This window comes from Sinocyclocheilus rhinocerous, unplaced genomic scaffold (genome assembly GCF_001515625.1).
Source record: "Sinocyclocheilus rhinocerous isolate Xijiao unplaced genomic scaffold, SAMN03320098_v1.1 scaffold225, whole genome shotgun sequence".
Classification (NCBI taxonomy): Eukaryota; Metazoa; Chordata; class Actinopteri; order Cypriniformes; family Cyprinidae; genus Sinocyclocheilus; species Sinocyclocheilus rhinocerous.
Window position 1 is genome coordinate 444,046 of NW_015630532.1, and position 17,299 is coordinate 461,344.

At 39.4% G+C, this 17,299-nt stretch overlaps 1 protein-coding gene across 3 annotated transcripts in view; it reads left to right on the forward strand.

The window, feature by feature from the left end:
• lgr4 (leucine-rich repeat containing G protein-coupled receptor 4) overlaps positions 1-17,299 on the forward strand; it is a 71,826-nt gene that overhangs the window by 21,569 nt on the left and 32,958 nt on the right. For all 3 annotated transcript variants that reach the window (XM_016552836.1, XM_016552837.1, XM_016552835.1), the window contains exons 3-5: positions 7,853-7,924; positions 15,013-15,084; positions 16,476-16,547. In XM_016552836.1, coding sequence (XP_016408322.1) covers positions 7,853-7,924; positions 15,013-15,084; positions 16,476-16,547 — 216 coding nt within the window. The remainder of the gene's footprint in view (positions 1-7,852; positions 7,925-15,012; positions 15,085-16,475; positions 16,548-17,299) is intronic.

Here is a 17,299-nt window from a genome sequence, read left to right on the forward strand (position 1 = left end):
TCTTTACCTTGATTGCAGTCTTCATCCATCAAAACTTTACTAGTGAGACTGGTTATCCAGTCGAGAAAGCGTAGTTTGCGTCTCATCTGGCCATACAGCAGTGGGATGAGTTGACAATCCGTTCAGTCTGTACTTCACACAGCGCATGTGACGTGTGAGGGCTCGCACTCTTCAGAGACAATCACTATGACAGAGCTCTGCAATCTCAGATGTAATCAGCCTGGTTTCCTTTATATTAGCGCTGTTTTGGACGGATTGTTTGAACACATTCGCTTCCGGGATCATTGGACTGAAAACTTTCCCGGAGTTTAGCAGCTTAAAATTATCTGATCGCAAGCAGAGAAGCAAAGGCAGTGCGCTGCATGAGATAAAAAAGTAATATAGCCAAAACAACTGCATAGCCGCTCTTTAGTGTAGATGCTTGTTGATTTTATCAGACGATGCCGCGATTATAAATGAGAGTGACTCCTGCTTAACATGTATTCAAAGGGGTCGTGTTTAGTCACTATTTAGTGTGGTATTTTTTGACAATATTCTCTCATCATGACAGTAAAATAGGGCATTCTAAGTCAATATACTGCAGTATTTCCTCTCTCAATCAGTAGAAAAATAGGGTTAACACCCGGTCATGCATGAAAAAAAAATACCGTCATGTACCGTGAAACCGGTATAATTTTGAAAAATACCATGATATAAATGTTTGGTCATACCGCCCAGCACTACTGAATATGCATTCTGTGTGAATGGCTTGGTTTCGGTTTTCACCTAATCAAGATCTTCTAAGCATTGAGGTACTATATTTCTCTAATATTTTGAATGAATAACGCAGCGTCTCATGGACTAGACTAACAAAACAATAAAATGCAACAACGTCACTTACATCATCATCACCGCATCTCTCGTGCCACTGATGACGCTCCCTGACGCACACCTAACATTCGACTGTACCATTTTTGCATTCAAATGCAATTTTTTTTTATTTTAAATTCGACTAATATTCATTTTTTATTCACAATCTCCTCATCACAGGCAGGCACTCATGTTCATGTTTGTGTGTGCTGTCTGCGTCACTCATATAGCACGTGCCTATATCGTGCGCTATATCAAACATTTTTTCTATCGTTATCGATGGAGTATGGTCGATAAGCTATGGTTCAGTTGGAAGATTTCTCCAGTGCTGTCCCGCGAACGTGAGGTCTGACTTTCCCGGAGAAGTGTCACCTCTCTCGGCGTCTGTTCTGTGCAGTGAGCGGCAGAGAAGCAGCGCATTCAGTTGGCCGCACCGCAGCCGACTCGTTAATAAATGAGTACAAAACAGCGTTTCCTAGCACTTGTCGCTTACTGATTGTTTGGAATTATAAATATGAGCGTAGTTCGTCTGTTAATATCACATGCACTTTTTTGTTTGTTGTTTTTTTTTAGTTTGTTACTCAGACGCAGGCAGTGCGCTGCATGAGATAAAAAAGTAATATAGCCAAAACAACCACATAGCCGCTCTTTAGTGTTAGATGCATGTTGATTTTATCAGACGATGTTGCGATTATAAATGAGAGTGACTCCTGCTTAACATGTATTCAAAGGGGTCGTGTTTAGTCACTATTTAGTGTGGTATTTTTTGACAATATTCTCTCATCATGACAGTAAAATAGGGCATTCTAAGTCAATATACTGCAGTATTTCCTCTCTCAATCAGTAGAAAATAGGGTTAACACCCGGTCATGCATGAAAAAAAAATACCGTCATGTACCGTGAAACCGGTATAATTTTGAAAAATACCATGATATAAATGTTTGGTCATACCGCCCAGCACTACTGAATATGCATTCTGTGTGAATGGCTTGGTTTCGGTTTTCACCTAATCAAGATCTTCTAAGCATTGAGGTACTATATTTCTCTAATATTTTGAATGAATAACGCAGCGTCTCATGGACTAGACTAACAAAACAATAAAATGCAACAACGTCACTTACATCATCATCACCGCATCTCTCGTGCCACTGATGACGCTCCCTGACGCACACCTAACATTCGACTGTACCATTTTTGCATTCAAATGCAATTTTTTTTTATTTTAAATTCGACTAATATTCATTTTTTATTCACAATCTCCTCATCACAGGCAGGCACTCATGTTCATGTTTGTGTGTGCTGTCTGCGTCACTCATAGCACGTGCCTATATCGGAATTTTTTTCTATCATATTGACGAAGGAGTACCGTCGATAAATATCGATACCGTTTTATCGCCCAGGCCTAGCTTCTGTCTCTTTCCTGCTCTATTTTTGTTACTCTTACTGACAGGCAGAAAATCTACAGTGCTCTGTTGAGACTTGACATGTTCCTGAGCTCTCCTAAAACAAGGCTTTTCTTCTTCCTTCCATGTTTGTAGTATGCATTTTCCATTCAGTCACGCTCCATCTGTAGCGCTTAGGGTGGTCCTTATTTGTAGTCTTCGAGTTAGTATTTTAATGACAATGCCAAATTGTATCTGCCTTTGCAAGCTGAAATCGTCTACTGTTTGAGCATGTTGCAGAATTTCACCTTTACAATACCCGTATTTCTATCATTTGTGTTAAAACAACATTTTTAACATTTTCAACCAGCTAAAATAAGTTTTGTCTGTCATTCTTGCTCATTGGTATTAATTAATCTGACTACATTACACTGATAAGAATATTATTTAGAAATACAGTAGTTCCTTAAAATTTTAATTCTGTCATGTCGTTCCAACCTTGTTTGACTTTCTTTCTTTTGTACAACACAAAGTAAGATATTTTAGACAATGCTGGGGTCCAAACAACATTAAACTCCACCACATTTCAAAACGTCTTATTTTGTGCTCCACAGATGAAAAACATGAGTTGTGAGGGTGAGTAAATAAAAACAGAATTGTCATTTCTTTGGGTAAACTAATCTTTTAAGGTAAAAAAATTGACATTTTAACCTTTTACATTTAAGTTTTAATTGTAAGGTTGTGATTTGTATAAGAAAATAGAAGTTTGAGACTTTTTGCAATTCAGTTTGGTACCATATAAATGAGAAGCATCACTTTTTAGATTCTTTTTAGGTTAATAATTATACTTTATTTAAACAGAACATAAATGCAGTAGAACTGGTCTCACACGGTCACAAACGCACACACTCTTTAAGAGCACACATTATCAGTCTCATAGGATAGAGTTTCCTCCGGTAACAGCTCCAGTAGGCCTCTGTCTCCATTTCTGTCTTTGTCACTGCAGTGCGGCCCTTGGCCCCTAATGAAGAAACCTGCTACTCGGGGATAGAGATCACATTCACAGACCCAAACACACATACACATAGTCTTCTTTCTCTCTCTCTCATCCTGCTCCCAGGCACCTTAGCCAAAAGACTGAGAGAGTTTGCAGCAGGACGAAAGGCTGCGGGCGTAAAGGAGTGTGTGTGTGTGTGTGTGAGTACAGGAGGAACAGGACTGTCAGTAATACATAATGTATCCAGAGGACCACCGGGACCGCTGCACAAATAGGGGCCCAGGGACACCACCAAGGGGGAAAGAGAGAGAGAGAGAAAGAGCCAGTGATAAGGAATGAGAGGAGAAAGGGGAGTGTTCTGGTGGTACATGGTCCATTGAAAGCAGCCTGAAGGGTAATTGGATAGGGCAGGTAACCTGCGGATCCAAAAAAAAAAAAAGATAGCAGAGCGATGGAAGGTCATAGCTGCAGGGGGGATAGGGAGGCCCCTTTCGGTGTGTGTGATTGGGGGTAATCTGAAACACAGTGTGGCCAGAGGCCCTCGTGCTCATATATACACTTTCAAGACTCAAGACAGCCCTTGCATTGAAATCCAAGATGGCGGACGATATCATCCCCTTGTTTTTCTCTTCCTTCAGGGTTGGGGATGTGCCTCATTAGCTATTGTAGCATGTTTGTTGGGCTCCATCAGACACAGTCTCCATGTCTACTGTTTGCAGCTCGGCTTTTGAAGCCATATATAATGGATTCCTAATCAAGATCTCAGCCTGAGCTGAAAAACCTGCCCGGGCTTCAGGGCATCTCCTCCAGAACAAAGACTGAATCACGCACACACAATTCTGGCTGGAATATGGTAGAATAAATAAACAAAAGGACTGAGATGTATAACAAATAGAATGTCACATAAAAACACACTTATTATGATTTACATGCACTGGTTCTCATTTCCTCTCTGCGAGTTTGTGTTGTGGCGTCTCTAATGGCGGGTGTTTTAAGGTCAGTGTTCTGACCTCTCTCGCTGCGGATCTACCATTTGCTTTTCTAGCTGCCCACACACTTCACCTTTCAGCCCAAATGGAAAAGAGAAAGAGAGAGAGGAAAACACTTTGTGTACTGCCTGCATTTTTGTCATGCTGCTACATGCTATCTCTCCGTCTCCTTGACAGCCTCCGCTCTCTCTCTCTCTCTCTCTCTCTCTCTCTCTCTCTCTATGCTCAGAGCTTCGGAGCCTTAGGGAGAAAAGGAGGGACATAGATAGTTTTATAGAAATAAGAGAAGAAAAAAAGAGAATGAGGGAAAACCTAGAGAATTTCACTTTATTAAAGTGCCCCTATTATGGATTTTTGAAAATTACCTTTCATGCAGTGTGTAACACAGCTCTAAGTGAATGAAAACATCCTGCAAAGTTTTAAAACTGAAAGTGCACCGTGTATAAAGTTATTGTCTCTCAAAAGAAAGAGTCGACTCTGAAAAATTGAAACGAGTCCTTTTTAAAGGGGTCATATGATGCTGCTAAAAAGAACATTATTTTGTGTATTTGGTGTAATGAAATGTGTTTATGCGGTTTAAAGTTAAAAAAACACATTATTTTCCACATACTGTACATTATTGTTTCTCCTCTATGCCCCGCCTTTTTGAAACGCGTCGATTTTTACAAAGCTCATCGGTCTGAAAAAGCAAGGTGTGCTGTGATTGGCCAGCAACGGTCCTCCATAAAATGTGCTGCACACATCTGAATATTTGGGTTGAAGTGTTCTGGTGAGCGAATCGTTTGGGAGTCGTTGAGCAAGTAAGGTAAAAATAAATGCATATTATAAGACAATGAAAGTGGTTTTTGACCTTGCATGCATGTCATCCTGTTATTGGGGACTCCCAAAACCAAAATATGAACCTTTCATTACCCATAATAGGGGCACTTTAAAGAAATGTTTCACCATTCTTTACTCACTCCAAACTCACTGAATGATTTTTCTTTATTTTTCTGTAGCAGTTTGATGTTACTCTTTTCCATTCTGTCTACAGGTATGATGATTAGAGGCTATTAAACTTCAAGATGACAAAAAGCACAATAAAATTAGCCCCTGGTCATCTTTAACAAACAAAAAAGCTCTATAAACCTATTTGTCAACCCATCTTTGCTATATATAGCAGGTTTCGCGCTTATACCAAACGCGCGTGCACCACCACTGATCTATATTAGTGGAGCGCACAATCCACGCTCAGTCTCAAACAGCTTGTGAGCCACAAATACCAAAATGAGTGGCTAACTGTGCTAAAACGTTCAAATACATACAAAATTATGTCAAAATGCGAGTATCCAGTTAAACACAGTCAGTTTTGGAACGTGAAATAGTTGAGAAAGAGAACGCATGTTGTGTAACAGTATATTGGGTCCGTGGATAAACTCTTAAAGGGACCGCAGTCCAATATTCCTGCTGCTGTCCGTCCATGTTAATCAAGAACAAAAGACAAAGCGAAAATAAAACTTTGCGTTGAAGAAAAGTAGATTTTTGTTTGTATATGCTGTCAATTATAGTTCTTAGAAAGAAAATCGGAATCGGCAAAAATCTGTATCGGCAGATCACACTAACGAAAAATCGGAAATCGGAATCTGCCAAGAAAATTGCAATCGGTGCATCTCTACTAATAACCATAAATTCTAAAGAAATCACTGGGGTCAAACAAATGGGGTCGCCGTAATATTTGCACAATGTATTGAGATGTGTGCCAGTAATGTGGATCTGAGGTAAAGAGGCAGAGCGGGAGAGATTACGAGGGATAATGATAAATAAGGATATGTATGTATATGTTAAAATAGATTTTTAGGTGGAAATTCATACATTTACTCCCAGCCAAACACTTGTAAGCCTCTGATGTCATACTTGCAAGATGAGAGGTTAATCACCATAGTGCAGTGCTGATGACATAGGACTGGACGATATGGCCAAAATTGATATCACAATATATTTCTTAATTTCGGTCGATACGATATAATTCCGATATCGATATGAACACTATTTATCTGAAATAGAAATCTTTTGTAACATTATAAATGCCTTTATCCATCAAATACACTCTTGCTTTCTTCTATTACTGTTGCGTGATGCTTGATCTCGCTGTCTGATCTGGATTCAGGTCTTATCAGTCGTCACAGACATGCAGATCTCTGTTTGAACTTGTAAAGCATGAACATCAGCTGTGGGAGGGACCGCTCAAAGAAATTTGTCAAATTGAAATACTGTACAGTATGTTGCCTCATGACAGGATTTTGAGTATTTCTATTTTGAGTTGTGTTATAGGGGTCATTTTACTCTTTCTTTTTTCATCTGTTGCCAACTAGATTTTATATTTAAAATGCATTTACAGTTAGTGTTGTCACGGTACCAAAATTTCAGTATTCAGTACCAATACCAGTGAAAATCCACGGTTCTCGGTACCAATTTCGGTACCAAAGCAAAACACAAAAACATGCTAATTAAAAAATGTGACTATACTTTCATTTAATCCAAACTGTGTACATATTTAATTTTAAAGGGCTTTTGAAAACCTAGAGTTATTCAGCCAAGAATAACAACTAAGTTAGCTAAAAAAATTTTTTAAAAAGCCCAGAACTGCTTTTCTGACTGATATGACACAAACAATGTTAACCATTTGTACATTCTCTAACACGCATATTTTAGATTCACAATTCATTTAAAAGCCTCTGGTGTGTACAAATAGTAAATATCATCATGTCGAAATACAGTGATATAAAAACACCCGCACCGGGTTTCGACTTTGACACGTGTTTATTCAACGAAGTCAACGCCTTTTTAAAAAAAATCTATTTGTGGCGGTCAGTTTTGATATTGTGGTGGGCAGCCACAAATAAATCAATGTATAGGAAACACTGATCTAAATATAAAAAATTAAAATGAAACTTACCTGCTTGAACTCTTTCATTTGATCTGGATGTCTTTAAAGTGTTTTGTTAGTTTGGTGTGTTTCCTCCTTTTGATGTCGCCACGTCATCTGCGCACCTTTCGGATAGCGCATCAAGAACTGGGTTGACCGGGTACTCGGTACCACCGGTACTTTAAAAAACCTGGTACCGTAATGATTTCATTTTTTTAGTACCGACTTGGTACCGAAGTACCGGGTCTTTTGACAACACTATTTACAGTACTATAATTATATACTTAAAAAAAGCTTTACATTTTTTCAAGGTTTCAGATGCTACATGTCTAGTTTCTGCAGTTTCACATGCCTATTTTTTTACAGCTTATTTTAAATAAATGGTCTTTTTGGATTGGGGAGGGGGCACCTTTGAATAAAACATGATATGAGCATTAAATCTAGAAAATAGAAAGCTCTGTTTAAAACGAGTGTCTGCACATGGCCAGTTTTAGTTATGTTGGTAAGTCAGCTCAAACCCAAAGCAAGCAAATTCACAGTATGAAATCATCCATGATTCTCTTATATGCAAAATGGTGAAGCAGTCAATGTAAACAATGTGAACCAGAAAATGAAAATCCAAACAGAAATGCATCCAAACAGAAAATGTAAATTGTTTATGTTGTGTTAACCTATAGAAACGGTACCGTTCAACCACTGACTACAAGCATTTGTTCTTCTGTTTCCATAGGGACATCAGCATGAACAACATCACTGAGCTGCCTGCTAATGTCTTCAGAAACCTGCCCTATCTGGAAGAACTGTGAGGATCAGTTCTGTTTTCTCTCTCTTTCACTATTTCCCCTCATGCTCTGTTTTCCTTTTCTTATATATGCTTGACAAATTTCAAAATTAACACTGGCGGAAAGATGCCAGTACACACCATTTTTCAAGTTCAAGTTAATCTACTCTCCTGTCTGGTTTGTTTGTCGGACAAAAATTGCGGCTTGATTGTCAAATTGTCAGTCAAACTCCCTACAAAGTGTCAATTAAGCCATATACAATACTGGCACAAAATACTGTTTATTATTTATAATAAATTAGCATTACAATAAAAAAATTTAAATTAAATAATTTACAGACAAACAAGCTACACACTTCCTATTAGACCTTGAGAGTTACCTTCAAAAAAAGTGCAAGGACCTACAGAGAATAAGCAGGAAACAGATTTGGCCACCCACAGCACCATCAGTGTGGTGCTGCACATCTGGAACAGTCTTATAGCTTACAAAGTACTGTTAGTCAGAGCATCTCAGGATGGCTTTTGAAGCTACGTCTGACTTGTTCGTAGCGTGTTAATGACATTAAAGGAACAGACACATGCTGTTTTAGACCGTTTTGGAGTGGCTGTATCCGTATGTCAGAAGTAAGTTCTGAACTCTCATTGGGTGGGACTGATCTTTTTCTTTGTGTCTGTCTTTTCTTTACTCCTTCACTCATCCCACGTCTGCCCATCTGCAGGAAGGGCAGATAACATCTAAGTGATATCAGGTACCTGCGCTTCCAGACTGCTGAAATGACCAGCTCCCAAAGTCGGCTCCCCCTCGCTGTTCGCTCTTTTCCTCTCTTTTCCTTTTTTTATTAGTTTGATTGGAGTGTGTTTTCTTACCCTCGTGTGTCTTTCATCCACTCCAATCTCCTCAGCTCTCGTTCCCAAACAGTCCTCCAGTGCTTTGTCAAAGGCCAATTTGCTTTTCAACGCATTGTGAGAAGGAATGCATGGCAGGAAGAAGGAGGGCAAAACAATGGTTTCCGTGACAACTGGAGTTTTCAGAAGCGTGTGCTATCTGGGAATGGGGTGGGGGGTGCGCGAGGTCTCCGGGACCTGTACAACACTGTATTGTGCCAGATGCTCTTTGTCAGGTTGCTCATGGTTCAGTGGTCACAATGGGTGTGGTTAATCACGAGGGTCAGGAGTTCACTTTCTGGGCTTGTAACCACTCAGCAGCTATATTTACATTGCAAGATCTTCAAGTAGCCTATATCCATACAAAAAAGAGGAAAGAATGCTTGGTAAAATAGTTATAACCTTTCAAAGGAAAAAAAATATTGTTTAAATTAATAATAATGTATAGAGTCTGTAAAGTGCTTTGTATAAAAGTGTGGGTGTCCAGAAATAAGCTGGCAGATATTGCCTTTCAAAAGTAGTTCTCATGTAGAGGTGAAGGCATAAAAGATCACCGTAAGCAGAACACCTATTTACAGTACGCATTTACCCTGACAGAGCAGCAGCAGTGATGTGCTTGTGTGTGTGACCTGTGACAGCACAGTGGAGAGCCAAGAGGAACATTCTCTGCCTCAGTCTTCTATCATAAACACACCCTCACCCCTCTCTTCAAACATATCCACCCCCACTGACAGATACAGAGCCGTCAAATATTAATCCTCTCTAGATTTGTGTGTGTCTCTGGCTTGATAAGTTTTGTATGTGCGAGTATGCCAGAGATCGTGTCTGATTGATTTTCTTGTATTTAAAGGAATAGTTCACCCAAAAATGATTTTCTGTCATCATTTACTTACCCTTCACTTGTTCCAAACCTGTATGAGTTTCTTTCTTCTGTTGAACACAAAAGAAGATATTTTGAAGAATGTCTGTAACTAAACAGTTGACGGTAGCCATTGACTTCCATTGTATTTTTTGTTGCCAACATTCTTCAAAATATCTTTTGTGTTCAACAGCTGAAAGAAAAAAATACAGGTGTGGAATAACTATCTCTTTAAAGGTCCACTTATGTTTTTCTCATGAATTTGTGTAAAACATTTTTGTAATTTATTTTAAAATATCATAATTTTGTATTATGTATGCCAGTGGCCTAAAGTTGTTTTATGATGATATATACTGTAAAGGCATTTCTGCAGTGACCTACAGTTGCAAAGACTGCAATTATTTTTAATTAATCTAGGTCTGAACTGAAAGTACGTGTTTTAAACTTATATAAAAGTGCACCATTAAAGCTCTTGACCTGGGAAAAAATTTCACCATCAGAGTCTGTGGTTTCCAAATGATGTCACTTGGACCAATCTGAATCCAGCCTCGCTGGATGTGTCCTAAACAATACAGTAGGAAAATTTGACAATGCCATATTGGATGTATTGCATTGCATTGCCTTATTAGTTCATTTGTAATTTGTTATAGGTAATTCTGTCTTGGCTGAACCCTTCAGAAGGTCACATGACAGTTGCCTTGCTCACTGAAGTGCTTACTAAAGCAACACGCCGGAGTAGCGCTACACAGCTTTGGCAACACACTGACCACAGAATGAGACTTAGATTAGTTCCAGACAAATAAAGATCAGGGGTGACATCTCCCCTCTCAATGCATCAGACTGCTGAGTAGTGACCATGAGTGTGTGCTTAAGAATCCAGCAATGGAAGCCTGGCCAAATCTGGTGGCTTTGAGACACAGCCAAACCCGAACGATGTAGAGAGAGAGAGACGTGGATCGAGAAAACGTCTCTGTTTCCCACAGGCTAACTCAACCGCATTGGTGTGCCACAACAAATGTGTTGATATAAACAAGAGCGCAGTTGGACAGCAGTTGATTGTGTAATTTGGGGTTTGTGTCGTGGTTGTAGAGAGACAGATATTCTGTCAAAGGCCGTGTGACGGTTCATAATTGTAACTTTTTAGTGTCCCAGCAGTCTTTTCCATCTCTCCCTGTGTTTTCTCCCTCCATCCATCTCCTTGTGTGTGGCAATATTTCAACACTAAGAAGCTGAACCCCTATGATCCAGTGGACTGATAAGCCGCCCCTGTCATGTCCTCACCATCATAATTCCAGCTGTATTATCCAGTGTCTCTTGTTGTTTTTCCTCTCTCTTTCCTTTTTCTGCCTGTTTGTCTTTCTCCAGGTCTACAGGTGAATAATGGAGACATGGTGCCACAAGATAGTTATCCACATATATACTTTGGTATTATGAAGAATGTAAGGGTGTGGTAGAGAGAAGGAGGACTGTAAAAAGAGGGACATTTTTACCCTGAAAGGTGCATCATTATTTTTTTCCAAGAACTTTATTCTTCTTAACAGCAGTTGCTCAGTGGGCAAATGATCCCTGGATTTTTTTGCCAGTTCTCATTATGCTCCATTTCACATCCAATTTTGTTTTGTGTTTTGTTTTGTTTTACTTTGCTTTTTGTTTTGTTTTTTGTTGTGCTGTCTTTTGATTTTGTTTTGTTTGTCATTTTGTTTGTTTTGTGTTTTGTTTTACATCAAAGGCAACAGACAAGAAAGAATATAACATTTCAAGCTATTAAAGGGTTAGTTCACCCAAAAATGAAAATTACCCCATGATTTACTTACCCTCAAGCCATCCTAGATGTATATGACTTTCTTCTTTCAGACGAATACAATCGGAGTTATATTAAAAACATCCTGGCTCTTCCAAGCTTTATAATGGGAGTGGATGGTAGCCCATAATTTGAAGTCCAAAAAATTGAACCAATCCATTTTAAAAGAAGTTCACACGGCTCCAGGGGGTTAATAAAGGCCTTCTGAAGCGATGCGTTTGTGTAAGAAAAATATCCATATTTACAACTTTATAAACCTTAGTCTCTAACATCCGCTAACTGTCGTACGCGCATTCACGAGAGAGTGGCGTCCAGCGGATGACGTAGGTGTAGCGTAAACTCCGGTGAGAATATGCTAGTCTTGCGAGAAACAAGTTTTGTTTACAGCAAAGGAAAACCAGTGTCCTCTTGGCTTATATTGAAATCCTCCGACATTTTTCTTTACAAATCCTCGTTTTGTACTACTAATTCGTGACCAGTGTTTTGTTTTTCTCTCTCCTCTGCACTTCCGCGTTCGTCACCTGCCTACGTGATACGTGCCTACGTGTTACGTCATCCACTGAACGCCACTCTCTCGTGAACGAGCGTACGACAGTTAGCGGAAGCTAGAGATTAAGGTTTATAAAGTTGTAAATATGGATATTTTTCTTACACAAATGCATCGCGTCCCTTCAGAAGGCCTTTATTAACCCACCGGAGCTGTGTGGACTTCTTTTTTAATGGATTGGTTAAATTTTTTGGACTTCAAATTTTGGGGTGAACTATCCCTTTAAGTCCTCCAAAAATTCAGTTGTTGCAGCTTTCAAATCTGTCAATGGAAAAATAGGTCTAGATGATAGTCATGGAAAATTCAGCAACAAAAACAAAATTACTTAGTGCAGCTTGATATTGCAAGAAGAACTTGTTGAAGACTTTTCTCTCAGTTTGGTTACTTCCACACACAGGTGGTGCTATAGTGAGGTTGGACATTGCATGTTTTTTTCAGTTTAGTTTTTTTGCATTGAAATAATCACAATGCAAATGTTTTGTTTGTATATTATATTTTAGATTTGATTTATTTCAGACATACATCTAAGGGCCACCAAGGGGCAGTTAACACATCCTGATGCTGTAAACATCTAGATAAATGTGTGCAGTCCAGCACTTCCTGTGATGAGAGGGCCAAATGGAAGGCTTTCTGTTCTTTCTGAAACGCTGTGACCTATTTATGCTCCTAACAGATAGAGAGAGAGAGATGATAAGAGAGTTACGTAGAAGAGTGTGAGAGAGTTCTCTGACTCCAGTTTCAGTGGGTGATAAATCTGGTGTTAATCTCTCAGGCCTGATTTGGTGAAGTTATGTGGACCTTCTGCCTGCCTTACCACACACAAACACTCTCGCACACCAGTAACGGCACATGCAGCATTGAAAAATGCATGAATGCAAACAATTTACATCCTAGCATGTATTGTGCAGTACAGCTTAACCTGTGTACATGCCTTCACACGCCATGTGAAATTCTGACTCAAGATGTCCACTTGATTGTCTCTGAATAGAAGGTGTCAGTAAATGTGTTGTCCAGCCCAAAACATATCTGTACAATCAGAGCTCATCAACTCCACAACACATTCATTCCAACCATCACATTCTGACACGTCCTTAGGTATTTGTGCTGCCTAGTCAGACAGAGAGTCTGGAGAGGCTTTTGCCAACAAAGAGCAAGTTAGCACTTCAGGAGAGAGCAACACTTATCAAACACACTACTGTCAGCACTGCAGATATCAGCTGCTGTATATATTGTACTCCCGCACTAAGCCTGTGGGCTGTTTATGATTTCCAAGCCACATAGCAGTTGACCCTTTGCTAAGCTATGCCCTGCTTAGTTACGTTGCAAATTTGGACAAGCTTTATACAATGTCTCATTGACTTGAAACTGGAGATTTCTGTAAACAACGTAAAATTGTGAAATAGTACAGCTCTTTCCTAATTTAAAGGGGTCATCGGATGCCCATTTTCCACAAGTTGATATGATTCTTTAGGTTCTTAATGAAAAGTCTATAACATACTTTGATTAAAATTTCTCAATGATAGTGTAAAATACTCCCTTTTTACCTTGTCAAAAACAGCTCTGTTCACAGCAACCCGTTTCGGTGCATGTCTCTTTAAATGCTAATGAGCTACTGCTCACCCCGCCCTTCTTTTCCATGATGAGCCATTCTCATGAGACTCTAAACTTTAGCCACATTCGTCGTGGGACTTGCTAACTAGCACATTATTAGAAAAGGCGATTTGCAAAGATTCATAAAAAAACAACTTATACTCATTTATTTTGTAGGTGAAGCTGGATCACGAATGATTCGCATGAACATAGATGCATTTAGGTAGATCGGGGACGCATTCCCTTCAAAAACAAATGTAATCCACTGCGTCTTCAGCAGCTCTGATGTCAGGAGTAAATGACGACTGCTATGTTCATTATTACATCCAACAACAAAACACATCAATCGCTTAGGAGCCATTCTTGTCTACTCCAGCTCCGGCGTCGAAACAATGGGGGACTGTTTACAGCTCACACAGGGCGTGTCTAAGGTAAAACACCAGTGTCAATCAACAAACGTGGGAGGGGCCTGTGCAGAACTGCGTCACTCTGCCAAAAATCTGAGAACAGCTTGATCTGAGACAGTGGTTATGATTTATTGGGATTTAAAAAAAAAAAAAAAACACTGGTTGGATTTTTATCATTATAGGGTGGTTGTGTGTACACACTGCCAAGACACATTTCAGTTCAAACAACATGTAAAAGGGAATTTTGCATCCGATGACCCCTTTATTATATTTTAAAATGTAATTTATTCCTGTACTGACAGCAGCCACTACTCCAATCCTCATTGTCACATGGTCCTTGAAATCAATATGCTGATTAGGTTCTCAAGAACTCTTATTATCAATGTATAATTATAATCATGTATGTACTTTATATGTGTGTATATGTTTATAGTATATTTATGTATTATTTGCTACTTATACCTAATTTACATGGACTAATACCACACCGACCAACCGTCACACCCTGCTTGTACTACGACTGAATAACAATGGAGAAGTTAATATTGTTTGTCTCCGAGCATTCATGTGTTCACCAGATGGTATTTCCCGGACTACCACAAAATGATGAAAATAATGCTTGGAGAAACATTTAATTCGCCATGCGTCTGCCATATTACTTTAGCAGATATTCCGTAATACCATAGCAAATAAAGAGTCTCAGCTGAAAACGGAGAAGCACTCACAGCTAGGCTTTTTCAGCAGAGCATCTGGTGTTTTCAGCTGGCTAAAAATGCTTTGGTGGACACATGACCTTAAGGTGGTGCTTAGTGAAGGTAAAAATAAATGTAAAAAAAAAAAGAAAGTTGCAGGTGTGCGTTTCTCTACACTTTACACTAGCTCATCCAGCCTAGTTTTTAAATCACTCTTTCTTCACAGTTCCTTCCCTCTCATAACTTCACTTTCACTCCCTTTGACACCCTTTCTCCAGCATTTTTGCAGTCTAGCTGATATGAAGTATCTCTCTTTCTCTCTTCGTAGACGTTTGGCTGGTAATGACCTTGCATTCATCCACCCAGAGGCTCTGTCTGGCCTCCATCAGCTTAAAGTCCTGTAAGTATTCAACACACACACACACCTCTATTTGATACAGGCTTACTCGTTCACCCAGTGAGAAGATCTTGTACAGCGCAGTGAGAGAGCAGTAGATCCTGCTGTGAGTTTTGTTGAGTTGTTAAGTGGTGTTGTGTAACTAACAGGAATTTCGCTGTTACTGGATCAGCAAGTCTGTCAGTGTCTGATGGAGTACCTTTTAGGGTTGTGCCGATAGACGATAGTATCGTGTATCGACGATAGAAGCGCGCTGACTGAACTCTGACTCACAAATTCTCTCATTATAAACAACAAAGTGCAGATGTATGTGCGATGTATGGCAGGCTAGAGTGAGCGGAGGCCGGTGTCTAGAGGCCAAGTGGGCTTAAGAACGGCTCGGCCGGCGGATTCGACGAAGGAGCAGCCGGTGGGCTTGCGGCAACCACATGTGACGACCCCGGGCTGGACTCCGCTTCGTCCACGGTGAAAGTTTGCAACTTTACAGATCTTCTTTATGCACCAAGAGCTTGTAACACTCCAAAGAGAAAGGAAAAATTTAAATCGCATCATATTACCCCTTTAAAAACATTAGGCTGCTTTTAGCCTTACGCTGGAGTTGGTTCACTTTCTCGCAATTAAACTAAGTAACGTTAAATAATTACATAAATTAGCACGATAATATTGTGTATCCGCAATCTCACAGGCTGACGATAGGACGATATGAAAATTGAGCATATCGCCCAACACTAGTACCTTTCATAATGATGCAGCATGATGCGTTCTCTCTCTCCCCCTCTCTCTCTTTGCTGTACCTCATATTTTGTCCTTCAGGTGTTTGTGAGCCAATTCAAATGCAGCTTATCAGCTGCCTGGTCCCCTCAGCCATGCTTTACATAAAGCTAATTTTTCCTCTTCCTGCCCCTCATCCAGGGCTGTTTCAAAGACCCATGGTGCTGTTACAGCTCATCCAGACACTCTTGTGGGAATTGATTTAGGGAAACTGGTTGTGCACCAAAAGCCAAGGGCTTTGGAACTATAGATGTTGGAGATGATTTGAGACCAGTTTTTATTTGCTGTGGTCATGTGTTTGTGAATGCCTCTTGGCTGGAATGCGTGTATGTAATTGTAAGTGTGTGTGTTAGTGTGTAGTTGTGTGTGCTGTGGCCTGGCACTGAGTGGGAAAAGCTGTCCTCGCGGCCTATGCCATTTGAGTGACGCCAGCGAGCTGATAGGGTAGAGGAAGCAAGATATGCACCGTGATTAGCTCAGAACGAGACACACACAAACACATATTAAATCAATACTAGAGCTTATAATTGTGGAGATATCTTGAAGTGCATATGTATTGTGTTGTGTTGTGATATAGAGGTGAACACAGTATATAATGGTGGTGTTTTAAACTTATTTTTCAGAATGCTTCAGAACAATCAGTTGAAGACTGTCCCAAGCGCAGCTCTCAAGAATCTCCATGCCCTGCAGTCTTTGTAAGCATCTCACTCATTTTCTTTCTCCCACTCTGGACCAAATACTTCAATATAAACTATCGTTCAAAACAATTGGGGTCAGTAAGGTATTGTAAGATAGAAATTATTTCTTTTATTTAGAAATGATGGTCACACTTTATTTTAAGGTCCAATTCTCACTATTAACAACCCATTAACTATGAATTTTGCATCAATAATCTTCTAATTTGCTGCTTATTAATAGTTAGTAAGGTAGTTGTTAAGTTTAGGTATTGGGTAGGATTAGTGGAATATGGTCTTGCAGAATATGTGCTTTATAAGCACTAATAAACAGCTAATATGTTAATAATAGGCATGCTAATAAACAACTAGTTAATAGTGAGAATTGATGTATTTGAACTATTTAAAAGTGACAGTAAAAACATTTACAATTTTCAAAATATTATTTTTTCAAATAAATGCTGTTCTTTTGATCATCCTATTCATTAAAGAACACTGAAAAAAGTATTATGGTTTCCACAAACAATATTAAGCAGCATAACTGTTTACAACATTGATAATAATAAGAAATGTTTCTTAAAGGGGTCATATGATGCGATTTCAAGTTTTCCTTTCTCTTTGGAGTGTTACAAGCTGTTCGTGAATAGATAAGATCCCTGAAGTTGCAAAGACTAAAGTCTCAAAACCAAAGAGATATTCTTTATCAAAGTTAAGACTCTGCCACGCCCCCCTAAAACGGCTCGTTCTAACACACCCCCACATATCTACGTCAC